Source organism: Antechinus flavipes, chromosome 1 (genome assembly GCF_016432865.1).
Source record: "Antechinus flavipes isolate AdamAnt ecotype Samford, QLD, Australia chromosome 1, AdamAnt_v2, whole genome shotgun sequence".
NCBI classification, from domain to species: Eukaryota; Metazoa; Chordata; class Mammalia; order Dasyuromorphia; family Dasyuridae; genus Antechinus; species Antechinus flavipes.
This window is the reverse complement of record NC_067398.1, coordinates 379874644-379896191: the sequence shown is the minus strand read 5'-3', so window position 1 is coordinate 379896191 and position 21548 is coordinate 379874644. Positions and strand designations below refer to the sequence as shown.

The window sequence follows — 21548 nt, the reverse complement described above, 5'->3', positions numbered from 1 at the left end:
TTTTGAATTGATGCTGAGTGAAATAAATAGGCCCATCAGAATGATGAACACAGCAACACCAAAATTATGTGATAATCAATTGTGATGGGCTTGGCTCTTTTCAACAATGAGGTAATTCAAGCCAATTTCAATAAACTTGTGATGGAAAGTGCTGCCTACATCCAGAAAGAGAACTATAGAGACAACGTGGATCAAAGCATAGTATTTTCACCTTTTTAGTTATTTATTTGTTTGCTTGATTTTTTCCCTTTCTTGTGTTTTTTCCCCTTTTTGATCTAATTATATATTTTTTGCACAACATGACAAATATGTTTAGAAGAATTGTACATGTTTAACCTCTATCTGATTGCTTGCTGTCTTGGGGAGCAGGGAGGAGAGGGAGAAAAATTTGGAACATGAGGTTCTGCAAAGGTGAATGTTGAAAACTATCTTTGCAAGTATTTGGAAAAATAAAACACTATTAATAATAGGGGCAGCTAGATATCAAGCAGTGAATAGAACACCAGACCTGAAATCAGCAGCTTCAAATCATTCAAATCCAGCTTCAGACATTTGACCAGTTAAGTGATCCTGGGACAATCCCTTAACCCTAATTGTTTTGCAAAGGAAAAAAAAAACTAATAATAAAACCAAAAAAATATAAAACTACTATGCACATAGATTAATATTTCATTTTCATCTTTGCATAAGTTTGACAAGGTAAATTCAATCATTGACTAAGGGCAGAGGAGTAGTCACAGGAATTCTCCTTTTGTCTCTTCACCTCTTTCTCTATTAGTAGGAGCTGAGTCCTCCTTACCCTTTTCTCATTTTGCCTAGACTCTCCCAACCCAAGTCCTGCTCTTGTCAACCTTATTCCTTATCCTTACTCATCAGAATTGCAGGGACCAATGCCAATGATAGTTTGATAGCCTATAATAGATTTCCATTGAAATACAGATGAATCTTTATTCAATTCATTGTTTGCAGGCCCATTTTCAGCCTATTATTTGTTTTTTGTTTTTTGGTGGTAAGTGTCTGAGGCCAGATTTCAACTCAGGTCCTCCTGACTTCAGGGCAGCGTTCCATCCACTGCACCATCTAAATGCCCCCAGGAGTATTTATTCTTATCAGCAAGCATCACCAAGTGTCTGGTCTCATTGCAAATGGTAGGATAAAGTAGAAGGACATTATGAGTTTTATCTCCCAAGAAATTATGCATTTCCTTGATATATCATCAAAAACAGTCCCTTCTTTTTGGGAAGGTTTACTTTCATGGGATTAGTGAGTTAGAATAGGTTTATGAAGTGGTAGAAACAGATGAAGTAAGTTTCTTGTGGAAATTATTCTACCATTTGAAATGTTCACAAACCAACAAATGTTTGAACACAATTGTCATAGGTAAGCAAGGAAACTAAAAACTAGACTTCCCAATTTTGATAAATATTGGTTTCCAAAATTAGCTGGCTACCTAAGAACCTGTTCTTTCATAAATATCTTTTTGCTTTTTAGAACCAAAACCTTATCATCTTTCTAAATCAAATAAACAACTACTTACTTGCACAGTACTTAGAGTCCTGTTTGTATTCAGGGAACAGACGGAATTCTGTAGAAAAGTAATGGCTTCTTTGCAGTTTGTAGCAAATGGTTCCAGTTTCTGCCATGTTTTGTGAGTTGAAAGAGATAGAAAGTCAGAGATGAGATTTCAAATGGTCAGTCTGGGATTTTGTTTGTTGGGTTAAAGTGTTACTATTGGTTATAAAATTCAGTTCAACTAAAATCATCTTGACAAATATTAAATACTGCCTGTCTGCAAGAACATTGTGCTAAACACTGGAAGAGATACAAAGTTTAAGTAGGACACATTCACTAGAATAGGTAGCATGGCCAATATTGTGTAGTTTACAGGATAGGTAAGAGATAGACCACTTTTTAAATCTTTTTTTTTTTTTTTAGTGGATCTGTGATTTTATCAATGTAGAATGTTCCTGATGAGGAATTTCCCCTATCCTTATAGATTAGCACACTCTCACTAACTTATTGTGCTAGAGTACCTGAGTTACTCAAAGGTTAAATAATTTGGCCAGGGTCACATAGAGGAGGACTTGAACCAAGTCTTCTTGACTCCAAGACCATTGCTACATCACAGAATTTCAGGACTTCAGAGATATTTAAGCTAAACCTGATGAAGAATTCCCTCCACATCATCTCCAAGTATTCATTCAGCTTACAGTCAGTGAATCCTATAATGGGTTACTTATTCTCTCCCAAAGTAACCCGCCCCTTCTCTGAATATTATTAGGAAGATTTTCTTTACATCAGGTTTCAACCTATTTCTTTGTAGCTTTTATTCATTGATCTTGGTCTTGTCTTCTGGGAGCAAACAGAACAATTCAAATTCCTATTTCTATATGCTGCTTGTGGCTCTTGGGTCAGAGAACATCAGGCCCTCTTCTGACCTAAGGGATTCATCTTCCAATGTCATATGTTTTAGTGTTTTAATAAGGTTCATGGGGTTTCCTTGGCAAGGATACTGGAGCAGTTTGCCATTTCCTTCTCTAGTGCATGCCTTTTGTTAGAACTCTTTACCTGTCTCTCTTGATAAGCTTGCATGGCATAGCTCATAATTTAATTAAGCTACACAAGGCTATCTGTCACAACAAAGCAGTGGTCTTTCTCTGTGACTGTCTTGTGAATGCTGAAAGATGGTGATCATTCCCCCTCTTTCTCATCCTCTTAGGGTGATAGATTTGTGACTAGAAAAGAAGGGTTCTATGGGACAGAGATTGTAAAGAAACTAGAGACTTAGTGCCTGATTCCCTCTGGGTAAAAGTTATCTCTCCCTCCTATAATTTTCTTACAGGACTTTGACTGTATATCTTTGCTTATTACATCCCACCTCATTATAATTAAGTTAGGAACAGTTCCTGTGATTTCAATGGGGTAGAGAATTCCCAGATGAAGACTTCCTTACTACCAATGAAAGTTGGTATCTCCTCTGCTATAAGACTATAAATTATATATATGTATGAATATATATAAATTATATATATAAACATATATATTTTTTAAATATAAATTAGAGAGTTATCTAGAGCACTGAGGGGGCTAAATGCCTCCTCCAGGGTCACACAATTAGTATACATCAAATTCATCTTAAATATGTCTTCCTTGCTCAGAGGTCACCTCTCCACATTGTGGCACTACTTCCATTCCACTTTGTAGTATACTTATTTGAATGCATTATTATAGAAAGAAGAATATTCTACAGAATACTCTATAAATTCACATTTACATATAAGTCTAAAGTTTGCAAAATATTTTCCTCATAATGTAAACTTCTTAATGGCTACTATGTCTACATCTCTAGTTCCTAACATATTGCTTGGCACACAGTAAGCATTTAATAAATGATTGTTGTATGAATGAATAAATTACTCTATAAAAGCAGAACTATGTGCACATTCAGAAAAGGAAAACACAAGGGAAGAGAACACCGAGCCTTATTTACCCTTCGGAAACGGATCCAGTCACCATGGTTGTAGGGGAAAGTTCCATCAAACTCTGCTGTCAGTTGTGTACTGTCAATGAGCTTGTGCAGGGCCTTCAGGGAGGTCAGAACCTCACACTGCTGAGGAAAAGGAGTTTAAAGATTGCTGTTATTGCCAGAAATCCAGCTGTTGGGGAGAAAAGAATCCTGCAAGAAATGGTTTTTTTCCTGCTTTCTCAAACACTCTAGGAAGTAAATAGGTTATACTCAAGAGGCCTGCTGGCACTTGGAGGTGTTAGGTTTGAGAAAATCCAGGTCTCAGTTCTGTATTGTTTTATTGTGTAGTATTAATCATTCCATGCTCCTGTAAGGCCCGAGACTGACCAAATGCCTGCCCTGGCTTTGCTCTCACAGCTTGAGAATTTGTGGAGAATGTCGCCCTTATATACTGCTTTCTAATATTTGAATGCTTGAGGATTGAGGTTGGGAAGCTTAGAAATAATTTTTTAAGGTTTTGTTTTCCTAGAAATAGAAGTAGAGTAAATTAGAGTAAATCTTTGAATACAACAATGAAAAGAGAAAAGTGAATTATATGGGGGAAGAATGGAAGAAAAGGAGTGAAAGATATGAGAAAGGAAAGAGTGAAAGGAAAAAAGGAAGAAAAAAGGAGCACTAAGAAACGAGAATAGAAAAGGGAGGTAAAGCAAAGGGATAGAGGAAGTGGCAAGAAAAAATAAAGGAAAAAAATGGCAATTGGAGCAGAGGAGGAAGGAAATACTCTAGAATAGGAAAAAATTAATAAGACAAAAGTGGAACAGATGAACATGAAATGTCAAGGAAAGGAAGGGAAGAATAGAGAAAAAAGAGGGGAAGGAATGAAGAGAGAATTAAAAAGAAAAGAGAAAGAGAAAATATAAAAGGGAAAGGAGAAGAATATAGAAGAGAAAAGGTCTTTCATAATCTATCTACTTTGGATGAGGCTAGGGCGGGGTGGGTACTCCTCATTACTATTGCTGAGATACCTGGGGACATTTTGGTGAAATCTTCTCCCCAGTTCAGTGGCAGAAGTTGAGAAAGGGAAGAAAAAAAAGGTGTGAAGAGAAGATATAGAGATACAGTGTGGCCCAAGAAGAGATGAGGTGAGATGGGAGCTAAGAACTCTGAAGGACAGATTTTGTGGTTTTGATCCACCCTTTAACTACTACCCTCTTAATCTATTTCCTTCTAATCCCATCACAATGTGGAGACAGCAAGGCAGGTATATATGCCTGTCCCTTTTTCCCAAACACAACAGAGGTGTCAATGTGGGAATGGTATACCCTTGATGTACCATTATGGTCCATTGTTTCTTTTGGGGTTGATGGACTGGGGCTCAAAAGTAGCTCTTTTAGCAGCAACAATCTTTCATAGCTAAGCTGGGCACTAACTCTGACTATTGCTGCTACAAACAGCTGGGTATGGAGCTACTTTTTTTTTTTAAACTTAAATATCAACATATTCCAGCACATCCTAGATGGGAAAAGCAACTGTAACAACAGGGAAGATATGCTATCATTTAACTTAGTATGAATTTTATTTTCCAGTTTTGTTTGAACCATTTATACAAATTTTGTTATATCTTAACTTTGTCATATCTGAATGATTACAAAAATAATCATTCAATTCAATTTGGTGAAAAAAAATTAGTTAAATGATTTTGCCATAATTAGGACTCGAAGTCTTTGGCTAGATTGGGGAAGAACAGTACCAGAAGTTTAGGTAGACCTTAAAAATGAGTACAACTTGAGAGTCCAGACAAGGTATAATATTCTAGAGAGGAATGAAGGGAAATAAGTCCAAAAAGTACATCAGAAAAGGGATATCAAGTCAAGAAAAGATAGGTGATTTATATATAGTTTCCCAAGGTCTAAACAGAATGTAAGATAGAAGCTGTCTATCTAAGGTAGGGAAGATGATCCATTAAAAAAAATTGTTAGAAGTCTAAGAAGGCATGTAGTTGATATAGAGAGAAACAAAAATAGATGAAGACATAGACCCTGGAGAATATGACAGGAAATCCAGCCACTAGAGAACTGGGATGCTAAGATTTAGATAATAATGAACAGCAAGATTAACACGTGGTATTCTCATTGCAATCTCATATGACTTCTCACAAATATTTCCTTATATGGTCCCTGTCTGGAACTAGAATTGGTTCTGAGTCTGGGTAGAGCTAACCTTCCAAGTGGATGTTAAATTGGTCAAGTTTGTAAGGACATGGGGACTGTGAGTTACACAGACCTGGCATGTTGTGATATAGAACAGGGCTTCTTAAACTTTTCCCACTTGTGACCCCTTTTTACCAGGAATTTTTTGCACAATTCCAGGTATATAGGGATGTAAAAAAGGTATACAAATCAAACATTTACTGATGATGAATCAAAAAGAAATTTATTTTAAAACAATTCTTTGGTATACATATGATTTTATTTATTAATTTGCATACTAATGAGGTAGATGTGCTTGTTTATTTTTACATAAAGAATCAAATCTTTGACAGAGTATTTGATACCTTTTACTGCTGCCAAAATTTTCACCCATGAGAGTTGCAACCCACAGTTTAAGAAGCTTTGGTATAGAGTAAGATAAAGTCACCTGTTGATTGACAGAAATTTCCACTTTTCAAATACTTTATTTGGTATGACATGAAAAAGCCTTAAACTAATTTCTAGTATTTGTCAAATTGTTATAATCGGCTTTATATTTTAATATTCCCAATGAATCAATTAAAAAAGGTACAATAGAACACAAGTTCCCATACTTTTTTTGCTCCAAATAAATATAAACTATTATTCAAAGATTTTGTTCCTTTCTATATTAACAATCAATAATTTGAACAAGAAACAATAGGATTCTTTTCACTAACTTACAGAATACATAAATACTTTTACGTAAGATGATTTGGATTTTAATTCAAAAAGGACAAGAAGAAATCTAGGTTTAGTCTATTAAACCAAATGGGACATATCTTTGTTTTGTTATATTTGCTTCTCCTTTACCCTGTTCAAGCTTAAACTATCTATCTGTATTTTAATACAAGATTTGTTTTTCTCTAACAAACTACATCTCAAACTGAAGATTAAATGAATATAAATTCCTGCTTTTTATCATCAAAATTGGAAAATAACTTCAAGACTATCTTAATGGAAATAGATTATATGCAAAAAAAAAGAAGATACATTTATTTTGAATAGAATTGGGTTCATTTCTCAGTTAACAAACATTTATTAAGTGACTATTATGTGCTTTCTATCTAAGGGAAGATGATCCATTTAAAGGAAATTGTTAGACGTCTAAGAAGGCATGTAGTTGATATAGAGGGAAACAAAAACAGATGAAGACACAGATCCTGGAGAATATGACAGGAAATCCAGCCACTGGAGAACTGGGATGCTAAGAAGTAGATAATGATGAATAGCAACACTAATACATTGTCTTCTCATTGCAGTCTCACTATGCTAAGTCATGGGGGATACAAAAAAGATGCAAAAGATAGTTCTGCCCTCAAGAAGCTTACATCCCAAGAGGACAAAAAGCAAATTCATACACACAAAAGAGAAAAAAATTAAGAGGGAAAGCATTAGAATTAAAAGGGGTTTCTTTTCAAGAAACAAAAAAGCTAAGTTTCCAGAATTTTTTTTTACTACATATCTTATTTTTCTCAGCTCATACAAATATTTGAATATTACATATTATTTTGAATTTAAGTATAGTGTTAAAAATATAAAACCATTTTTAAAAATTTACCTGTAGTGCTGTATCCTTGTCAGGCCTGAATGTTGATTCTTTATCCACCAGAAGCAGAATGCTATGAATAGATTGAGGTGCAGAATTCTGAAATGAAAAAAAAAGTGATGTTAATAATAATTTTAAAATTTCATTTAAAATTCTATTTTTATCATCAACAAAATAATACTCAATACAAAATTTTCAGTATATAAATAAAAAGGATTTTTATTTTTATATGTATTATAAATATATATATTTTAAAAGCACATATTGAATTTAGCATGTATAAACATTGCCTTAATTGATTGTGTCCCTTTCTGAATCTCTTTTTGGTTTCTACTATATATTTTTGTTTTATTAATCTTCTTTTATTTCTATGTCTAACACTTTCCATTAACTCTGAACTCACCCTAACTCATTAGAACCCTCTAAATGAAAACAATCCACACCTAATCAATTATAATAACATATAATAAATAACATAAAATATTATATAATAAATAATATGAAACATGAAATGAAATAATAAATATATAATAATATAATATATTAATATAATAAGTAAGTATAGTCAAACACTTCAAATCAACACATTAGCCAAGCTTGAAAATGTATGTCTCGTTCTGCAACTCTAGCCAGCACTTTTCTGGTAAAAAGTAGGAGAGACAAATCATCATCATCAATACTTCTTAAGTCATAACATTTTCTTTTTTTTTTTTACATTTTAATTTTCCCTAGTTACATGTAAAACAACTTTTTTGTTATAAATATACATTCATTTTTTAAAACATATTTCCTTATGAATCATGTTAGGAGAGAAAAATCAGAACAAAAGAGAAAAAAAAAAAAAACATGAGAGAAAAAAAGAACCAAAGGGAAAAAAAAAAGTGAATGTAGCATGTGTTGATTTACATTCAGTCTCCATAGTTCTCTCTCTGGATATGGATGGCATTTTTCAGTCAAAGTTTATTGGGATTGCTTTGGATCACTGAACTGCTGAGAAGAGCCAATTCTGTCATAGTTGATCATTGTACAATCTTGCTATTACTGTGCACAATATATTTCTGATTCTGCTTGTTTGCCTTTTCTATTTTTTTAATCTGAAAAATAAACTAAATGCAAATGCAGTTGATTGGCACTATCTATGAAAGTTAGAAATTTGCCAAGCCATACATTTCCAAATTGAAGGAGAGATAATAGGGTATAAAATGGATTAAATACTGGCCTCAGAGTTGGGAGATTACCCCCAATCAAAGAGTTGGATATTCTAAAGCTCCCTTTGCTTATAACTAATTGTATGACCTTAGTTGATCACTTGATTTTGTGAGACTATATTTTTCTTTTCTAAAAATAGGTTAGAAGATGATCTCCAAAATCCCTTCCAGTTTTTAATATCCTCTGATTCTATAATTTACAGTTTCCTCATTCAACAAACATTTATTTTGTTAATCATTAAATTTACCTTAATTAGATAAATACTTGCTCCTAGGGACACATTCATTACTGTTTGTATTTGAAGGAGACCAAAATGACATCATAATGTCAAGGTCAATGTTCAGTGTGTGCAACTGTGGCTGATTAAAACAATACTAGATTGGAAAACTCTACAAATTGGGCACAAATAGTCTGTGAACATTGGGAGAGAAATGTTTCTAGATTTGCATGTTTTACATTTCTTTTCAGCTACTGCAATTCTGCTTTGCTTATAGAGCACAGTGCTTTCTTTGATGTGGGAACACCATGCTAGATGATCCTTTCTCACAATCTATTCCAAAGTTCTTCAGAAAGATCTTGAGAACATGCTTGTATCATTTCTTCTGACTTCCAAGCAAGTGTCTGCCCTCTGTAAAATAGTCTTTTCAAATACACATTTAACATTTGAACAATGTGGCCAACCCATTGGACTTGTGCTCTTTGCAGTAGAATTTAAATACTTGGCAATTCAGCTTGAAAAAGGACCTTAGTGTCTTGCCAGCTGAATTGGTTCAATTTTCAGCCCTGATGAAGAGGGCTGATTCCATTCTAGCAGAGGACAAGGCAGAGGGTCTGCTCGCACAAAGGCTGATTGAAATATCAAAAGGCTAGACTTTATTTCTTTATTTGCTTATATTTAAAAATAGTTTTATTGGTTTTTCTTCAGCAGTTGCTTCCTTACCCTCTTTTATTAGAATATTTTGGAAGAGTTGCATGATTATATGATAGTATTTCATTCCTATAAAGTTTTTTCTATGAATTTTAATTCTGTTCAACAACATCTAGAGAATGAACCAGGCATTTTTGGCCTCTTAGCACTTTATTATATAACCCAATTCAACCAACATTTTGAGAGTTAAAAGTGCTTTATAAGTCCTTTGTGGATGAATTTTTACCACTACGACTTATTGGCAGAATGCAAGTGTTTTGAGGGGAGGGACTGTTTCATTTTTGTCTCTCCAGTATCTGACATAATTTTTGACACAAAGTGAGTGCTTAATAAATGTTTTTGATTGCTATTGTTGCATTCAAAATTCATAATAGAAGAAAGGTGAGCTACAAATAAAGCTAATCCTTTACTGTAAGTGGTATTTCACTTTGTGTGGTGAATAGGTAAAATGTAGTACATTTTTAAAAAGGATTGTATTTTAGTCTTCCAGGATCTTTAACTTTTATAAACATCACTACTCAATATGGCAATGATTTTCAAACTAATTGGTTGTTAATTTTAACTTTAACTTAAAATTAGTTATCTTTCTTGTCAGGGAAATATGTGGGGTACACACTGAATAGGAATTAGAAATCAGTCAAAAATAGAATTGAGAGTGAAAACACATCCAGATCTTCAAATTTAATCCAACTATAATACTATCATGTCTTTCTTACTCCCTTATCTCTACTTCCTTCATTGGAAACAAACATCTCATTGAATGCTTTGCCAAAATCCATCCTGCTGCTTTTATGAGTTCTTGGTATAAGATAATAGAGTTTTTTTTTCTTAAGACCATTACCTGTGAGAACCTGAAACTATGCAACAGTTAACGCAATTTGAATGCCAAATTTTTAAAAAAGGAAAAAAAGCCCAATTACATCAACATCAGCTTGATAACATTTGGATATCCTTTTATAAGTGATTACAAAATCCCTTAGAATATCAAGTTAGATAGAACACTTGAGAAATGATTGAATTCTATTACTCCCCACTCCCATCATCAGTTTAGCTTTTCTGAAAAAATGCTTGTCTCAGGGCAGCAGCTGTGCATTCAGGAAGAAAGGCTAAACAAATCCAAGGACCACATATGGCGACTGTTGCCAGCTGGAGGAAATTAGCTGTACATGACTCAGAATGAATATTAAGCAAAAGTAGTAATTTGCAGACACTTGGCTACTCAAATGAAAAACGATAAGTGATAAGGCAAATGGTATTATGTCAAGTTAGTCCTATCTGCAAACCATACAGACAAGCAATCAGGGGCTATATGCCAATTGACTAAAATCTGTCTGGGTTTGTAAGGCTAGATTAGAGAATACTATTTGAATTTTTTTCTTGTTTTCCCAGCTCTGTTCCTGACTTTATGGATGATAATTCGGCTAATAGTTTCACTCTGGTTTCTCCTTTAGTGCTTAGGGTCTCCATGTGCTGGAATAATCCTCCATCAGGATGGCACCCTTTTCCTATTTCTGAGTTATTCTTTGGACCTTCATTTTGAGCAGAGTTCCAGGATGACCAGCTTCCCTTCTCTTCTTGCTTCTGTTCCTGACTTCCCACTTCCCAGACTTCTACACCAAATCCCAGGACTAACTATCTTATTCATTCCCTGATTTTCAGTTCTTTATAATGTGTTATTTTCCACAATTAGAATATAAACATCTTGAGAGCATGCAGCTATTTTTATTTTTGCTTATATTTGCTATCTTCAGAACTTAACACAGTGTCTGGAACATAATGAATGCTTCATAAATCTGGAACATAATAAATGCTTCATAAATGTTTGCTTATTAACAAACATGAACATTTTAATAAACAAAAAACAGAAAAGAGTATTATATGCAAGAAAAGGTGAACCTTTGTTACAGTTTTTTCAAGCATATATTATTATTTAATCTGAAAGCAACAAAACTAACCTATATTTCTGTTTCCTGTGAGTTTCCTTCTTTTTTGTATATTTTAAAGTATTTCATTGAAGTACTTTGCTTTTCAAAAAAATTTTCTATTGCTATTCATGGTCCTTCCCACCAATTAAAAGACTCCATGAAACAAATAGGTATAATCAAATAAAACAAACACACTTGTTATGTCCAAAAATGTGTGCTTCATTCTGCACTTCTATCTTAACACTTCTCTGCTAAGTGGGAGACACATTTCATCATTAGTCTTCTGATGATGAAGATCATGGCAGTGATCAAAGTTTTGAAGACTTTCAAAACTGTTTTCTTTTACATTATTATTTTGGTCACTGTGTAAATTATTCTCTTGGTCTTGGTCACTTAACTCGGCATCAGATCACAAGAGTATTCTCAGGCCAGTTTCTCTGAATCAGTCGTTCATTCATTCTAAAGCAATGCTCATTAAATTTCTATACCAGATTCATTCAGGCAGTCTCTATTTGATGGGCAGTCACTTTGTTTCTAGTTCTTTGATACAAAAAAAAGGCATCAAATAAATAAAGTATCTTAATAGATCCTTTGCCTCTGTCTTTGATCACTCTATTGTAGGCAGTGGTACCACATGACCAGATAGCATGCACAATTTAGGAATTTTTTTACAGCTCCACATTGCTTTCTAGAAGCAAAAATTCTAATAATATTTAAGGGTTTATTAATGGCATTGAGGAAGGATTGTGCCATGATGAGTGGCACAATTTGAACAAGAGTCTCACTAGATGGAAAGCTGGGGATAGGTTGAGATCTACATTTTATTGAGAAACATCGCAGTTGAGGAGATAATGGGTCTACTTACATATTCAAAACAGTTTCAGCTCTATTTTAGTGTATCTTGCTTGCAGATTCAAAAAGAACATTTTTTTTTGTTTTGTTTTTGCAACCCTGGTATTTAGCAATATGTTTTGAATAAAACAGTGTGTTTAATAGATGCTAGTTGAATGAAAATAAATAAATAACTGCTAATTGAAAGATGTTTAGCAGAACCTTTCAGGGGATGTGAATGGAGGAATTGGCAGAATTGGTTTTATCATCATGTGCCCCACAGCTATCAGAAATGTCATTTTATGAAACATTTGGCTATCTAGCCTTGTAGTGCTAAGAATAAGCACATGCGATAGACCACCATGAAAACACTTGTAGCTTATTGTAATGACATCTGTTGCAGCAGATCAAGAAGCTAGGAAATTCTATGAAAAGCTTGGTCATAGAGTTACAATATTTTACAGTTGAAAGGAAACTCATAAGCCATCTAATTCAACCCATATCTGAACAGAATTTAATCTGCAATATATCTAATAAGTATTCATATAGCCTGAAGTCTTGTAATTAAGGAGAACCTGCTAGCTCTTCAGGCAGCTCATTCCAGTTCTGGATAGCTCCAATTACTAATGTGTTCCTAATAGCAAGATTAAGCTTGCTTCTTTCTAATTAATTCTACTGTCCTAGAGTTTAACAAACCAATTCTTATAAATTGGTTAAAGGCTACCAAATACTAGAAGTCTCCTATCATGTTCTTCTCTTCAGTAGGATAAATATAGCCATTTTCTTCAATATGTTTCTGTCTGACATGTATCCCAAGCCCACCATCCTGGCTGTTATTCTCTGGATGCTCTCCAGACTATCAACATTTACCTTGCTTTTCAACAGTTTCAGTATAAAGGTGAACACCAGAATGGTTAGCAAAACTATATTGGAGGTACAATTTGGAATCAAGAAATGAAAGAAAGAAGGCTTGCATACTAATTAGAAAATTTATTCCTATATATTTGGATTACTTTCTTTTCTAAAAAAATTGATTTTTTTGTATATGTTTTCTATTTGTACCACCTTGATTTCTTTATCCTTTCTCTTTCCTAGAGAATTATTCCTTATCACAAAAAATTACCTTGATTGCTTCCTTAAAGAAAAGTACTTGATATGACAAATATGGCATACCTGATATGACAAATATTCAATGAGTCCATAAAAATGAAATTAGAAATATTTTAAGGATAGGGATTAGACTTATGATTTCCTTGGCACAGGGAAGTTTCAGATGAAGAAACAGCCTCTACCAACAAAAGTTAGCACCTCTTGTACAACATGTTATAGTTGTTCCTCCTTTGTTCTTAAAGAGGACCAATGACATCATGAAAGTGATGTCTTGACTTTTGAGTGAATGGGATTCAGTCTCATTCTCTGCTCCAGGGCCATCAGAGTCCAGTGGCAAGATATAAGTCAACACAACTATGATGGCCCCTCTACAACACATAGTTCTAGAGAATTATCCAACACTCCAAAATCTTAAGTGACTAGCCCAGATTTACACAGCCAATAAAAGTCCAATTAAATCAAATCTTTGCATCAAGGTCAATTCTCTATCCACTATACCATATTTCCTCTCGTTATAACAGAGAGGAAAAAACTGCTTACAGATGTGAGAGTCACTTCAGTATTGGCTATCTACATGCAATCATATCATTAGATGATTGGAATAAAGTTATCAAAATAAACATCAAATTAAATGAGATTGAAAAGAATTAAAGAAAGTGTGGTGAGTAATCACAGCAGATTCTCTAGCTGCTGACTCCAAAAAGAGGGGAAATGGGTAAAAGGAAAGATATTAACTTAATCACTATTTCTTAGAGAAGTTTAACTAATAAAAATTAGTCATCACAATGAAGAGACTGAAAGAGCCTAGAAATCATCTCAGTTCATAAAACACTTTATGTCCCTGACAAGAAGAAGCATATGAACCTATAGTCCTATATAATCATGTGAAAAAGAGCCATGTAACATTGTTAATACTGTACATTCATGGAACCAATTGGAAAAACCAATACTCTGAAAATATAACTTAAAACACACTGTTACATTGCTTTCTAGATAGAGCTTCACCAGTCCATTAATATCCTTGTTTTTCCCACAGCCCTTCCAACAATGATAATTTTATTTATTTATTTTTTGGTCATCTTTGCCAAATTAAGGAGCATGAAACACTCAGAAAGGTATTTAACTTGGATTTCTCTAGTTATGATTGATTTAGAGCATTTTTTATATTCATTGATACTTTAAGTTCCTTTTTAAAAGACCTGCTTGTTTATACCTTTTTATCAATTGCCTATTGAGAAATGACTCTTATTTTTATTTTTGAATCAGTTCCTTAAATATCTTAGATTTAACACTTCTAGCAGAGAAATTTTCTTCAATCTCTCCACCCCAATTAACTGTTTTGCTTCTAATTCCAACTGAATTTATTTTGTTTGTGGATTCATTTAGTTCATACAATAATAGGGTGAAATACTGAAAGTCTTACTCTCCCAGATTGACTGTTTTTTGACTAGGTAAAAAAACCTTTCTTTGCCTCATTTCTTTCTTTCCCAGCCTTAATCACCAAATGGAAGGTTGCCTCAGTCTAAGTGAGATCTGTTAAAGATCTTTAGTTAAAAAGCCATGGTCTCCCACTGCTTCCAGGATTCTCCCCAGTCATCCTGATCTACATCTGGCTACTGATCCCAGATGGCTCTGGAGGGAAAAGTGAGGCAGGTGACCTTGCAGAGCCCTTCCTCCCTCACTTAAATCCAATTCATTTGCATGTCATGGAATCACCTCCTGATGTCATGGTCTTTGAGAACAAAGGTCACACAACAAGAATGACAACAATAATAACATTTTGTTAGCTGTTAAAATCTTGCCTTCTTGAGGTCACAAGGAATTGTGAATCCTTACTAATCACTATTTGACAAATAGACCTTTTGTGGGTCCATTTCTAGCTTTGTATACCTCTCATAAAGATGTAGGCAATGTTTTACATCCAAACATCTTTGCTTTTTTTTTACATATGACACAATTTATATAGAATATTATTAGCTGTCATTTGTGGCAACTTATTTATTGGATTAACAATTATGATGTCCTCTCTTTCAGATCTTTGGAATAGGCTGTCATCTGTTAACATAAATTAACATATGCAATGTTCATTGCAAAGCACTTAACACAATGCCTAACACATAATAATTGTTCTATAAATATTATTATTGTTGTTGTTGTCGTTGTTGTTATGATGTGCTAGCCAAGGGTTGGCTCTTTTATCTCATTTACCTACTTTTTTTTTTTTTAAAGTAGAGCATCGTTTTCTAGTGAGAGCCATAATATATTCATAATGTTTTCATCTTATAGTCTTTGTGTCTTCCCCATTTTCTGGGTGAAATAATTGTGGACCTTGTTGAAATATGTTGCTAGGAAATACCATTTGGAAGAGGAGCATGTTACACACAGCATATGTACTTCAGGACTGGGGTTGAATGACTTAATTTTCCATCAACAACTTGATGCCCTAGCCCCCAAATTGATCACCTGAAATTACCATGCAGAATGATTCAAGTTTTGATACTCAACATCTTTTCAATTTGCTCTCAGCTGCCTCTCCTTTCTTACTGGAGAACCGAGGGTAGATTATTACATTTTCCCCAAAGTCTTTCTTTAGAAAGCACTTACAAGTTTCCAAGTAGCCCTATTTTGTACCACCAGCTTTGCTTAGCATATATTTCACAAAACACCAGGCCCCTGTTCAGGATACTTCCTAGTGGCTTCTCCCTTTTCATCTTTCTTTTGTTTATTGTTTTCCCCTAATTCAATAATTACAGCAAATCTATGAGTTAGGTGATATTATGTTCAGATTCTGCCAAAAATATAGTTTTTTTCCTAGCCTTAATTTTCTTTTTAGACTTAAGTGGAAGACATTCCTTAGTTTCATTATGTCCCAATCTTATTGTGTCCCAAATTTGGGGCAAAAGTTTTTTTTTTTTAATTTCTAAATTTTGGAATAATTCAGGAGTCTGTATGAATGGATGAAAAGAATTCTCAATGAATTAAGTGATGAGAATTACAAATATAAAAGTAAGATAGTCCCTGCCCTAAAAAGAACATTTTAAGACTTGGATATAGCAATTATGGGGCAGTATTAGCCAGGGAAGAGTGTTTGATCCTAGAAAATCAATGGATAGTGAGTATAGCACTTAGCACTGTTTCTAGAACACAGTTTAATAATTTTTCAGTCATGTCCAATTCTTTAAGTCCCCGAGTCAGGATCAGTGAGTTATGTTAATATATGTCAAAATCCTAATCAAATTTGTTTGGATAACAGCATTTTAAGGAGTAGATGCATTTTTTTGAAAAGTTTAATGTAAAACTGAATTTTAGTATACTAAAGTGAAATCAACAACATTTATTAAGTGTTTATTATGTACCAGGCACTGCTAAGTACAGGGAATACAAAGAAAAACAAAAATAGTTCCTATCCTTAAGGAGTTTACAATTTAATAGAAGAGATAATATATATATTTTTTTCTGAGGCAATTGGGGTTAAATGACTCACCCAGAGTCACAGAGTTAGGAAGAATTAAGTATCTGAAGCCAGATTTGAACTCAGGTTTTCCTGAATTTAGGGCCAGCACCCTATCCACTACAATATCTAGCTCCCCTGAGGAGATAGGAGTGAAGCAACTATATACAAGCAATATGTAAAAAATTAAGTTGGGGATAATCATGGAGGAAAGGCACTAACATGAAAATCTCCTTATAGAAGATGGTATTTTAATTGAAATTCGAAGAAAATTAGAGAAGCTAGGAAGTGAAGATGAAGAGGGAGAGAGTTCTAAGTATGGGGAACGACCAGAAAAAATCCAGAGTCTGAAAAGGAAGTATCTTGTTGAAGGAATGGCATGGAGGCCAGTCATTGCCTTTTTTCTCCCAGATTATCTATTAATTCTGTAATTTGCATTCCCAAGCAGTTATCCTCTCTTTATTTCTTTGGTGAGACTTGGCACTTTACATTCAAGTTTTTTTAATTGTGCCAATTATTATGGCTGTATGAGTCATGAATTCTTTTTTCTCTTTTAAATCATTTAGGAACATTCATGAACTCTTGAGAATTCATAGGGGTTCTCTACCTCATCAGTGTCGATTCATTTCCTTTTGTCTTATAATTTCATTCATAAGTGTCATATTCCTTTACTTGATCTTCCTTTTGCCATTAATATTTTTTCCTGTCAATTTATCTACTTATGTTCAAAGTTTCTGAGTTTCCTTCCTCCTGAGATGTTTGATAATTTCAGTCTTTTTCCACCTCTTTATTTTCCTTTATTTCTCATTTTCTGACTCCCTCCCCATTGATAAAAGTTTTGCTTTTATAGGGTGTATATCACAGAGTCTCCGCACCCTCCTATGCTGGGCAAACTAGCTTTAGTTTCTGTCCTATGTGACTTCTGGGAAGAGTGAGGAAAGCAACAGAATTGGTCACAATTGGATGCTAGGCACTTTCCTAAGGGTTAGTAGAGCACCACACAGTCAGAGATTCCCATCCTGCTCTTGTTCCCTTTATTCTTCAGTTCATGAGTTCCTTTGTTCCTCAATTCTCTGACCTAGCAGTACAATTGCTGCCTTAGCAAATTTCTGTTGTCTGGATATCTTAGGTATTGGATTGTAGTAAAGATTTGGGGGAGATGATGTAGAGGTATAGAGTTGAGCTCTGTTGTAAGCCAGTGGGTCAACTTGTGCAGCCCTATTACTGGGAGTGTGGTGGGCTGTATATAGCATGGGAATACTGAGCAAACATGTGTTAGAAGTTTAAAGCTTAATGGTCTCTGTTGTTATCTCCAGATCATGGAGAAAAAGGAAATTGCTTTATCTATGGCTCTTAATTCTTCTCTTGGAGAAATTCAAGAAGTCATGAGAATTGGAGAAAACATCTAGTCTTTGATCTTGTTAGTTGTGGGGCTCTACCAATAAACCATACAATGATCTCTTAATTACCAAACTGATAGCCTTTTCTCAGTTCTCAAACTTCTCAACTTGCCTGCTGCTAGAACTGGAACACAGAGTATGTGGGAAGTAAGTAGGATGGAAGTAAGATGACTGGAAAGATAGAAAGAAAGCCAAGTTATGAAAAGCTTTAAAAGCCAAACAGAAGATTTTAGACTTGATAGGTATAGAGGTAATAGGGAGTTATTGAAGTTTATCGAATAGGGGAGTAACAGTCATAGCTGTATCTTCAAAGATAATTTTGGAAACTAAATAGAGGATGGACTAGAATGGAGAGATTCTTCAGGACATTTATAAGAGGGTATGACAAGAGGGGTACAGTTGGGAAGGTATGATTGAGTATGATTTGCTCAGTGGAGGGAGGAGACATTCACTGTGATGAAATCACAGATTCTCTTGAATATTTTAAATTAAATCCTTGTAGTGTTGCCAGAGACATATGAATAGAAAAGGAAATGGGCCAAGTGTGTAAAAATAGAGACAGATAATCGATGGAGAATTAGTGTGTTTTACTGGTATTATCCATACAATGCCAAGAGGTCTTGGGGAAGGGTTCCACTATGAGTGGACCCTCTGTAAAAGACTGATGAGTAGATTCTTTGTGGAAGATTGTGTGTGGGGGGATCTCAATGACTTATTAAGCACCTCCTATGTGCCAGGCACTGTATACATTAGCATCGCATTTGATCTTCACAGTAACTCCAGAAAGCAGGTCTTATTATTATCTCCATTTTAAGGATAAAGAAACTAATGTGGGAGAGGTTAATTGACAGGCCCAGATTCATACAGCTAGTAAGAGTCTGAGGCTGAATTTGAACTTAGATTTTTTTTTTAAAATTCAGGCTCAGCACTCATTACTTGTGTAGGAACTCTATACTTTGGGGTAAATAACAATAATAGATATTAACAACAACAAATACATTTATATAGCACTTTAAGGTTTGCAAAGCAATTTTCAAAAAACTCTTCCCCCCCCTCCATAACAAGTATGGGAAGTAGATGATACTATTATCCTCGTTTTATAGATGAGTAAATTGAAATTGAAAGTAGTTAAATGACTTTCTCAGGGTCTTACAGCAACTAACTGTCTGAGGCTCAATTTGAACTCATAACAAATGGAGAGTCAGTGTTCTTCCTGACTCAGATCCAACATTCTATGACTTATTTTATCTACCTGCCTCAGAGAGCTCCAAAGAAATGGAAGGAGAGCAGATGGTACAAGGAAGGAAAGAAATCTTGCAGTAGAAGAATGACTGTGTAGGGAAAATACTAACATCTCATGATTTTCTTATGTTTGACACTGGCTAGATTATAACTGTTGTCCTAAACATTATGAATCAAAATACTATTTCTCCTTCAATTTACCATCACAAAATTATAGTTTATAGCAAAGAAATAGTGCATGTTGTGTTTACACAGAAAGAGTGTTTCTATAAATGTGGTATGGTTAAGGATGAAACAGGCCACAAATTTTTGGAATAAAAATAATCATTTTGTTGTATGATGAATTTATGGCTAGCAGAGACCTAAAGGGGCATCCATTTCTCTCCCACTACTTGTCCATCTGTTAAGGGACAGGTCAATTCTCTGAAAGTCCCCATGGCTGTGGATCATAACATCTGAAGGAGTTTCAGGGCAGCCTTTGCTGACACAGGTGTTGCAGACTGGGAATGAGATAAACTGGAGGCAGAGGGAAGAGGAGAGAGGTCAGACAACGCAACAGTCTCTCAGTTGGAGAGGTCAGAGAACAGCAACTACCTCTCAGTCTCCTTGTATCAGCCTCTCATAAGATGAGATCCATTCCGGGTTGGATCTCCAGCAGCCACTGTCAGGTGGCTCCCGTGTATTCCAACATCCATCCCCATCTTTTTTCCTTTCCTCCCTCCCTCCCTTCCTCTCCCCTCTCTCTTTCTCTTTAAAAATAGATTGGAGAAATGAGGTCTAGAAAGGTTAAATGGGCTACTAGGGTTTTCTATCTTATTTTTAAAAATTACAGGGGAGGGCAGCTATATGGTACAGTTGATAGAGTATCAGCCCTGAAATCAGGAGGATCAGAGTTCAAATCCAGTCTCAGATACTTACTAGCTGTGTGACCCAAATTGGATAATCAATAATAAATGATCAAGTATCATAGAGCCAGAGGGAGAAGGAATCTCAAAAGCCATCTAATCCAACTCCCCTATTTTACAGATGGGGAAACTGAGGCCCTAAGAGCCTAAGTTAAATTACTTGCTCAAGGTCACACAGGTGGCAGGTGCTACAGGTGGGATGATGTGTTTAGATTTTCACAAGGATCCCAGACTTAGTCCCTATTTTTCTGTAAACTTTATTATCTTAAAACCACACTAAGACATCTGGGCAAAATCCCTTAGCCCTTATATTTTCATAATGTAAAGTAAGATTATATTTCATTGCCTCATAATATATTCCACTAACTTGTTCTCTCATCTTCATGAAAGGAATTGTTGCTTAGCCACACTCCCCCAACCTTAAGGAAAAGACCATTTTTATTCCTATATTCTCAAGTGTTTTTAATAGGAATGGATGTTGGATTTTATCAAATGCTTTTTCTGCATCTAGTGAGATGATCATATAGTTTCCCAACCTTATACTTAGAGAATGATTTTAAAGTTTAATAGCTTAAAACTACACAAAGATTTTAGGGAAGCTATTACTCTCTAACAGAAGTATAAATATTACTTTGATTCATAATTTTTCCATTATTATTCCCTTCTATGAATATTAGCAAATACTAATTCTTTAGCTGAAACATATATTCTCTCAAAAACACACATAAAAACAAAAGGTGAAAGGAACTTTATTTTCTCATAATTCAAGAAGGCTATTGTCCTTACAGATAAATAAAAATCACATTTTCCTCATTTTTTGAAAATGCTGTGGAAAAATATATTTCAGCAAACTAGAATTGTTTTTTATTTGTTTGTTTTATTTTTGTTTTAAGAGGCCTTGTGGGGTAGGAGAAGAAAGGGACACCATTCTAGCAGAACAAAGCAGAATCACAGATGTTTGTATCTTTTTTTAAGCCCAAGAGAAAAATACAGGACCAATGACTTCTCTCAAGGGTTGTTCTGGTTCATTTTAATGTCCTTTTTCTTTTGTTTCTTTTCTCTCTGGGATTACATATTCATAAGAAATTAATAAAATATGAATAAAAGATTCTTTAAACAATCTGTCTTTTGAGAATTGCATGAGATTTCCTGGAATAGCACATCACCTAATTACACTAGTTATCTTCATAGATGTTCTCATAAATTCAGTAAGACCAATATTTTCATTAAGATGGACACCAATTTCCTTTATTTTCTTCCATCCCAAATTCTCTATGCCTAGGGTTGAAGTTTTTCATACCCAG

The 21548-nt window shown here is 34.4% G+C and overlaps 1 protein-coding gene across 1 annotated transcript in view; it reads right to left on the bottom strand.

Annotated features, from left to right (window-relative positions):
• PLEKHG4B (pleckstrin homology and RhoGEF domain containing G4B) overlaps positions 1-21548 on the bottom strand; it is a 207233-nt gene that overhangs the window by 51264 nt on the left and 134421 nt on the right. The window contains exons 7-9 of the mRNA XM_051969770.1: positions 7256-7342; positions 3491-3610; positions 1538-1636 (exon numbers count right to left, since the gene is read on the bottom strand). Of these exons, the coding sequence (XP_051825730.1) occupies positions 1538-1636; positions 3491-3610; positions 7256-7342 (306 nt within the window). The remainder of the gene's footprint in view (positions 1-1537; positions 1637-3490; positions 3611-7255; positions 7343-21548) is intronic.